General features: G+C 39.7%; 1 protein-coding gene across 1 annotated transcript in view; it reads right to left on the reverse strand.

The window, feature by feature from the left end:
- Positions 1-650, reverse strand: part of LOC140725472 (cullin-3-like) — a 91,289-nt gene extending 90,639 nt beyond the window's left edge. Inside the window, 1 exon segment of the mRNA XM_073040969.1 lies at positions 306-650. Within this exon segment, the coding sequence (XP_072897070.1) occupies positions 306-368 (63 nt within the window). The 5' untranslated portion in view covers positions 369-650.
- Positions 651-9,069: the final 8,419 nt, after the last annotated feature.

Consider the following 9,069-nt stretch of genomic DNA (forward strand, 5'->3'; position numbering starts at 1 on the left):
CAAAAATCTGTCACAGACAAGGCAAATAAAATTACTTGATTTTCATTTTTGTTTTTGGGTAGGTTGGATGGCAGACGGAGGAAGTATAATTAAGTAATAACAAACAAATACAAATACACCATACTCTCTAATGAAGACATCGTCACATTTAACAGCCATCCATGAATATTAATCAAACGACAAGGGGCCTGCTGCTATGTTGACATCCGCAAAGCCCGGGCCCTCGATTTGAAACTTCTCTGTCTGCTCTGCGGTGAGGCTAGTGCCTCGGTGGGTTAAGTCGCTCTGGTCGGCTCCTTACTTACAGGAAAGGCTCGTATCCTCATCTTGGTGTCTTTCTTCGTCACAGCTTTGCCCAGGTTTGACATGTTGGCTGATGGCTTCTTTCACATAGGACTCACTTACAGGGGAAGAGAGGAAAAAAAAGAGGGGGCAGGGGGTGGGGAGGTCCTGATGAAAGTATAAGCTGCAACTACCCGCCTCCCGTTAGAATGGATAGCCGGCCTAAGGCTCGGCTCGAACCGACCCCTTCAGCAAAGAGGCGGCGGGACCCTCCACCATGAAATTGGTTTCAATATAAAAAAAATCTGTTCGAAAATACCAGCCCGGCTCTATGGCGGCCGCTACCCTCAGTGCGCAGGTCTCTCAGCGGCCAGATATCGCGAGAGCCCCGACTCGACGCCGGCGGGCAGCCGAAACTCGAGATGTTTGGAGGGCAGGTCTCGCGCAGCTGCTTGGGCTGTCAATTACCCGCGTGCGCCGGGCGAGCGGCTCGCGCTGCGCGGGGCTCGGGGGTGGGGGCGACCGGAATTCGTCCGGCAGCCTGATCTCCACGTCCCGCTGGGATCGCACTGTGCAAATGAAGTCGGTCTTGCCATTTTTCAAACAGGAAGTTGTGAACGTGGAGGCATATGTAGAATAATGCACAACGAATTATAACATCAAAACAAGAGATTTATTTATATCATTAGCGTCACTAAACAAGGCGTACATTTTTAAAGCGCAAATTATGTATAAAAATAAATTTATTGATGGTGTTTCAACACATTCGTATGAAACACTCAAATATATAATCTATAATTTTTACAAAGCAACGATTACTGATTCCTGTGTTATAGAATTACTGGAAGACTTGTTTTTAACAATATTACTATCCATTATGCAGATCACTAAATTATTTGAACATTTCAATTAAAATGAAATTATCAAAGAGATCCTTCAAATACTCTGTGATATTTATGGGACTATGTACCTCTATTATCCACGTGGTTCATCTGACAAAAGTGAAATGGAGTTACTGAAACTGGAAAATCAGGGTCGTATGGCATTGATGTCATAGGGATAATGTTCAGGTGCTAGTTTGCCTCAACATGCCTGGAATTTAAAAAAGAACAATCAGACTTCCTGACCTCACCTTGTTACTTATTTTAGATAGCACACATACACACCCTGTCCACTTTATTAGGTACCTGAGTGGAACACAATGCAATCTTCTGCTGCTTAATCCATCCACTTCAAGGTTCGACGTGTTGAGTGTTCAGAGATGATCTTCTGCACACCACTGTTGTAAAACATTTGAGCGACTGTCACCATCCCATCAGCTTGAACCAGTCTAGCCATTTCCCTCTGACTTCTCTCATTAACTGGCAGCAGCAATCATTCCATGGTTCAAGTCATTTAGATCACATTTCTTCTCCATTCTGATGTTTGGTCAGAACGACAACTTAACCCCTTGACCATGTCTGCAAGCTTTTATGCATGAGTTGCTGCCACATGACAGTCTGATTTGGATATTTGCATTAACCAGCAGGTGTACAGCTATACTTAATAATGTGGCCACTCAGAGTACATCGAGTATTAGACTTGATTAGTGTACTTCATCACTGCAGATTTCTGGCACTGCAAGAGTGAGAAGATAGTTGGCTGCCACACAACCACCAGCTGGCAGACAAGTCAGGCCGAGAAGGTTGAGGCAATCTATCAGGCCAGACTCCAATAAGCTAACAGCGGCACTCCAGTCTAGTAAAGGACTGATACATTTCAAGGTCATGCTTTGAGCAATGCAAATTGACCTCCCATTTGCTTGCTGCAGATCATTTTCATAATTAAGCATCTTTATAGATAGTAACATTCCTACCTAAAAACTGCCACAGGGGAATAATGGTTCAGTTTAAAAGCTCCCTCATTTTGAATTACTGACCATTTTACATGAGAAGCGGCACTCCTGCTGTTAAAACTGAATCCCTCAGTGTCTTCACCTGAATTTAGATTTCATTTTATACAAGAGTACCTCTTGCATATAACCTCACCATTCACACGTAGATAGTTTATTCTAGTTATTATGTGGTGGAAGAATTTTGCAAAATATTTGACTTTTAACTACCAGGACTGCTAATAGAGAACTCTCAGTCTGCACACTTGTTCATTGAATCCATAACCTAAACATTTTTTAAAGAAAATACAATAGATGATGGTTAGGATATTCCTTTTATCGTTTTCGATGTTTCTATAAGACTTCCTCTCATTCTTCTGAATTCCAGCAAATATATTCTCATGTGACCCAGTCCCTCTTCATTGGCTAAACCCCTTTTCACTCAGATTCAACCTGATAAACATTTTCTCCACTGCCTCCAAAGCCAGTATTTGTTTTCTCAAGCAAGGAGACTAAAATTGCACCCAGTGCTCCAGGTTTAGCTTCACCCTGAACCCTGTGCAGTTGCAGAATAACCTCCCTGTTCTTAAATTCAATTCCTGGAGCAATCCCTATGCCTTTTTGATAAACTGCTGCGCCTGCAAACCAACTTTTTGCAACTTGTGCACAAGCACTCCCAAGTTTCTTGGAACAACAGCATGCTGCAATCTTTTACTGTTTAAAGGATAATTTGATCTTCTATTTTTCTTCCAAAGTCGATGACTTTGCATTTACCATCATTGTACTCCATCTGTCAGACCCTTGCCCACTCACTTAACGTATCCATATCTGTCTAAATACTCTCCCGAATCCTCTGCACATTTTGCTTTTCCACCCAATTTAGTGTCATCAGCAAACTTAGTTTTCTCTCAAAATTGTTAATTTATATCATGAACAGTTATGGGCCCAGCGCCAACAACTGTGACAATCCACTCATGACTGACAGCTGACTAGAGCATCACCAATTTATCCCAACTTTCTGCCGTCTATTGGTTAACTAATCCTCTATGCATGCTAACACTTTACCCCCAAATCCATGCATCCTTACTTTATTGCTAAGTCATTTGTGGAGAACCTTATTGGACACCTTCTGGAAATCCAAGAATTCAACATCCTCCTGTTCCCCTCTATCCATTGTGCTCATTATATCCTCACAAAACTCCAGCAAGTTAGTTCACTTCTATCCTGATGTCTCATTATTGCTTAATTAATGGCAGCTTCAAGCATTTTCCTGACTACAGACATTAAGTTAGCTGGCCAACCTATCTAATTCCTTTTTCAAACAGTGGCTTCATATTCACTGTCTTCCAAACTTTCGGGACCTACCCTGGTAAATTATCATAAATACATCTACTATAACTTCTGTCACTTCTTTCCTACCATGGGTTGGATCCCATCAGGACCTAGTATCTTGTCTATCTTAAGGCTCACTAGTTTGGTCATCACTAACTCCTTTGTGACAGTGATTGTATCAAAGTCCTCACCTTCCATTTCATCTACAATATCTCTCTTTGGCATGTTAGACTTGTCCTCCACAGTGAAGACCAACAAAAATAGTCATTTAAGGCCTCGACTATTTCCATATAACCCAATATTAATTCTCCCTTCCCATCTTCCAAGAGTCCTACATTCACCTTAGCAACTCTTTTATAATTATATTTATGATGACTTATATTACTGTATTTTTATAATTTGCATTGTTTTAATTTCATAATCAAATTTCTCTTTCCTTATTGTTTGCTTAGTGGTTCTTTGTTGCTTTTTAAAGGTTTCCCACTACTCTTGGCAACTTTCTCTGCATGGACTTTTAGATTGATGCCTCCTCTTATTTCCTTAATTATCCAGAGCTGGCTCTCCCCACCCCTAAGGTCCTTGCTTTTATCTTGAGCACCATGAAAAATCTCTTTGAAAATCTTGAAAACTTTTATACTGTTAAGCATCAAGACACTCATTTTGCCCCAATTAATGCATTATTTACCTAAGACTCGTGAAAGAGCAAGTGTAGAGTACGTGTCCCTGTTCTCTTTAAAATTCAAAACACATTAGATAACTTACAATTTTTCTCTCTAAATGTAGTTTCTACAAAAAAGATCATTAATCCAATTATTAGTAAACACTGGCCCACCTCAGCTAGATCATTGTGTTCTGTTATGAATGCTAGATTATTGGCAGGATGTGACAGCATTAGAGATGGCTCAGAAAAGTTTTACACCAATACTACTTTGGTGTTGAGAAGACTGAGGGGAGAGTTGATTGAAGTAGACAAAATGATGAAGATTCTGTACAGAAGAAACAGTGAGCAATTGTTGCCTTTGGATGAAGAAGTCATCAATATAAGTAAATGGGAATAAAATGAAGGAAATGTAGGGAAAATGTTTTCTGTGCAGCGTGCAGTTGGAATCTGGAATGCATTTTCTGCAGATGTGTTGGAGGTAACTTCCATGTAACTTTCAAAAGGGAATTGGCCAAATACATGACACAGACAAAAAGGCCGCAAGGAAAGAGCCAGTGTATCTATAATCCAGACTATAGGATTGCTCTGGTAGCATGCTCATACTGAGATGATGGCCCAAATAGTCGATTATTATGCTCTAAAAATTCAGTGATTAGTTGGTGTAAGCTGGTTAAGACATTAAAGTGCAAAAATTCTTTAGTGCCAGAAAAATAATGTTGTAACTACCCTGTGAGAATGTGTACCTGGCCACTGAGTCACAGAAAGTGCCATCATTCAAATTCCTTAAACATTTCTTGAAGGGACTCAAGCAAAATAAAAAATCTATCACTCAAAATCAGTATTATGAACTGGAAACCAGTCCTTTGGTTTGAAATTTGAAGGCTTATAAGTGTTCATCTGTACTCCTGCTTTGCAAATTGAATAGTGTTATGAATGTACTACAGCTCTGCGGGGTAGCCCCCTCCTTTGTGAGAATCGCAAGATCACTATTGAGTCCATTCAGGAGACCCAGGAAATGAGAGAAAGACATGCAGAAGCCACAAGTCGTTGGAATGTGTCTTGGCCTCCAAGAGGCGGACCCATTGATGCCGGCTTTTGTCTCTTGGAGACAGACTTGTGTATTGCATCCTGGATGATGCAATCAAAGCCCCAGGCAATGAACCAAGGAGGAGGTTGGTGGAGGGATTGCATCATCCCCAACCTGATTGACACCTGAGACCCTGTGAGTCAGGATAAAAAGAGGGTCTGTGGGAACAGCCCCTCAGACGCACCAGAAGAAACACTAGCAATCCCGTAATAGCGAAAGCCGGTGGAAGGCCACGTGCGTCCGCTTCCATTTGCCCGGAATCGGTGACCTTTGCCACGGAAAAACGGTTTTTAGCTAACAACGGGGAACTCAACTCTCAACGACTCTCGAAGGATTGACATCATAAACAGAATGGGCAAGTTTTAACCCGTCTCTCTCTCTCCCCAACAATTGCCACACAGGGTCCCCAACGGCTGCAGCCTGTATGAACTGAACGAACTATATATTTCCATCAGACAATTCATTATCCCCTAGACAACGATACAGCTTATTTCTTATTGATTATTATTATACCCACGCTTTTAGATTTAGTATTGATGACGTATATTATCTGTGTGTTTGCATTGATATTATTTTTGTGTATTTCTATCAATAAATACTGTTAAAAATAGTACCATCAGACTTCAACGGACCTCTCTATCTTTGCTGGTAAGTGACCCAGTTACGGGGTACGTAACAATAGACCAACACCCTAGATAATCTGTTGTCAAGAGCAGCCTTCACTGACAGTAGTAGTTGTTTAAACTTTGTAAATGAAAATGGCAAATCAATGTAATTAAAAACAAATCAATGAACTGAAATTGTATCAAGTTTAAATGTAACTGACAAAAAGTCTATTTTAGAACTTAAGGTTGAGTTGAATTGAACTGAATTGAATTGAATTGAATTGAATTGACTTTATTACTTACATCATTCGCATACATCAGGAGTAAAATCTTTATGTTATATCTTCGTCTAAATGCGCAATATGCAATTTATAGTAAATTATAATAAATAGTATGTACAACAGAACTGTCAACATAACATAGAAATGCAATTGTATCAACGTGAATTAATCAGTCTGACGGCCTGGTGGAAGAAGCTGTCGGTCCTGGCTTTTATGCTGAAGTACCATTTCCTGAATGGTAGCAGCTGGAACAGTTTGTGGTTGGGTTAACTCGGGTCCCCAATGGTCCTTCAGGCTTTTTTACACACCTGTCTTTGTAAGTATCCTGAATATTGGGAAGTTCACATCTACACACGTGCTGGGCTGTCCGCACCACACTCTGCAGAGTCCTGCGATTGAGGGAAGTACAGTTCCCATACCAGGCAGTGATGCAGCCAGGCAGGATGCTCTCAATTGTGCCCCTGTAGAAAGTTCTTAGGATTTGGGGGCCTATGCCAAACTCCTTCATCTGTCTGAGGTGAAAGAAGCGTTGATGTGCTTTTTTCACCACACAGCCTGTATGCACAGACTACGTGAGATCCAAGGGACTTAAAGCTGTTCACCCTCTCAACCCCAGATCCATTGATGTTAATAGGGGTGAGCCTGTCTCTATTCCTCCTGTAGTCCACAACCAGCTCCTTTGTTTTTGCGACATTGAGGGAGAGGTTGTTTTCTTGACACCACTGTGTCAGGGTGATGATTTCTTCTCTGTAGGCTGCCTCGTTATTACTTGAGATAAGGCCAATCAATGTAGTATTGTCAACAAACTTAATTAGCAGATTGGAGCTGTATGTAGTAACACAATCATGGGTATACTGAGTGTAAAGGAGAGGGCTTAGGACACAACCCTGAGGGGCACCTGTGTTGAGGGTCAGAGGCGCAGAGGCGAGGGAGCCCACTCTTACCACCTGCCAGCAATCTGACAGGAAGTCCAGGATTCAGCTGCAGTAGGCAGGGTGAAGGCCGAGGTCTCTGAGCTTCTTGTCGAAATTGGAAGCAATCATGATGTTGAATGCTGAACTGTTGTCCAAGAACAGCATTCTCAAATAAGCATCTGTATATTGAAATGGATACTATGTGAAGAATTACAAGGTAATGCATGCTAATTTAAGTATCATGAAAATGCCTGTTAAAATTCAATACAAGCAAAATATACTTGAACACTGTGGTATTTGATATTTGATTCTAAAATACTGTACTCTCAACATGATAATATTCAGAAAAGTCCAGGAAATATTTTCAAATGCAAAAACTTAATAAACAAAATATGAGTGGATACACCAAGAAGAAAGAAAGTATTCCTTACTTCATTCAAGGATTTTTTTAATGTATAAAGCTAAACAGTGATTGTCAAGAATTGCTCCATCACTACATCAATGATGAACATGATTTAATTTTCCTTTGACATCAGTGGAGACATCTTATTTTATATTTCTTTTTTCAAATATTCAATGTAGAGGCAGGTTTAGTAAAAGGTTATTGTGCAGCTGAGATCATACTTGGAGTGTACTGAATTAGGCTGAATTTTACTTGTGCACAAATATGATCTTCCAAATATATTAGTTAAAAGGAAGAAAAAGGATTATTTTAAACTTGTACTGTGAACAGCTTTTGTGACTAGCAAATTATAGAATAACAGAAATACACAGCACATGTCAATCATCATGTCTATCCTTATCCCTTTTGCCCACATATGGTCCAGATCCTTCCATCCCTTGTCTATCCAAATCCCTTTTAGCTAATTTGTGGAATAACAATTGAGTTTAACTGTAAGTTCCTATAGTTTGGTGCACCTAAGTTCTAACCTTCTCAGTTGAGTGGCAGAGCTTCCAAACAGAGCTTGCAAACGGAATAAAACTGACCTCTTTGTTTTAAAAAAAAGCACAAGTTTTTGTTTGAAGGAAACTTTTTATTTAATGACAAACATAAATACTTAGTTTATTCTCAGCCATTTTAAAAAAAGATATTCTAATATTTTTAACATAATTTATCCACAATTTTGAGCAGAAGAATATTTCTATTAGCTGTACTTTTACATTAGTAAAACTATTTTCAGCAAAAAACCAAAATTCCAGTAAGGTCTTATAAAATCCAAAGAACAAATTATTACTTAGAAGTCAACAAAGCCTTTATGCAAATTTGCAATCACAACCAACCTGTTTCTGAAACATGTCGTTATAGCTTTGCTTGTTCTGACTTGCCTTTGTCCCTATTTGGAAGACAAGCCAGACGACTTCATTATGACAAGTTCTTGTTGCAATTAATAGTAGATTATAGATAACTTTAAAATAATACCTTATCAATGTAAGTTCTGGACACAACACAAATCCTTTCTGACATTTGAGCTCTGGACACCATGCAACAATTGCTGAACCAGCTTTTCACAGTGATTAATAATGCTCACAAAATATTTACATTAAATTGTATGCTTTACTCTTATCACTAATCGAAGGAAATGGCAAAAATCAAGCACACATTCTTGTGCACAAAATGCATTGTGTATGTTCCTACCACAACTCCTATATCTTCCAAAGTAAGAACAGGATGAATTTGAGTATGTCAAACATGTTCAGGAAAGTTTCCTTAATCGATATATAGAGGTCCCAACTAGAGGCCTCCTATATAAGGGTGTATAGGGCAACTAGTTCCACTAGTTTCAAGGTACTTATGGAGATGGGTAGGACTGTTCCTCATGTTGAGATTCCAAGTTGGAGTAAGGCCAGCTTTGATGGCATCAGAAAGGCCTTTGCAGGTGTGTATCAGGATAGGTTGTTTTCTTGCAAGTGGGAGACTTTCAAAAGTGAAATATTGAGAGTACAGAGTTTGTATGACTAGTAGTGTGCTGCACGGGTTGATCCTAGGGCTATTGTTGTTCGTTGTCTATATTTATGATCTGGATGATAATGTAGTAA

This window comes from Hemitrygon akajei, chromosome 3, assembly GCF_048418815.1.
Source record: "Hemitrygon akajei chromosome 3, sHemAka1.3, whole genome shotgun sequence".
Taxonomy (NCBI): Eukaryota; Metazoa; Chordata; class Chondrichthyes; order Myliobatiformes; family Dasyatidae; genus Hemitrygon; species Hemitrygon akajei.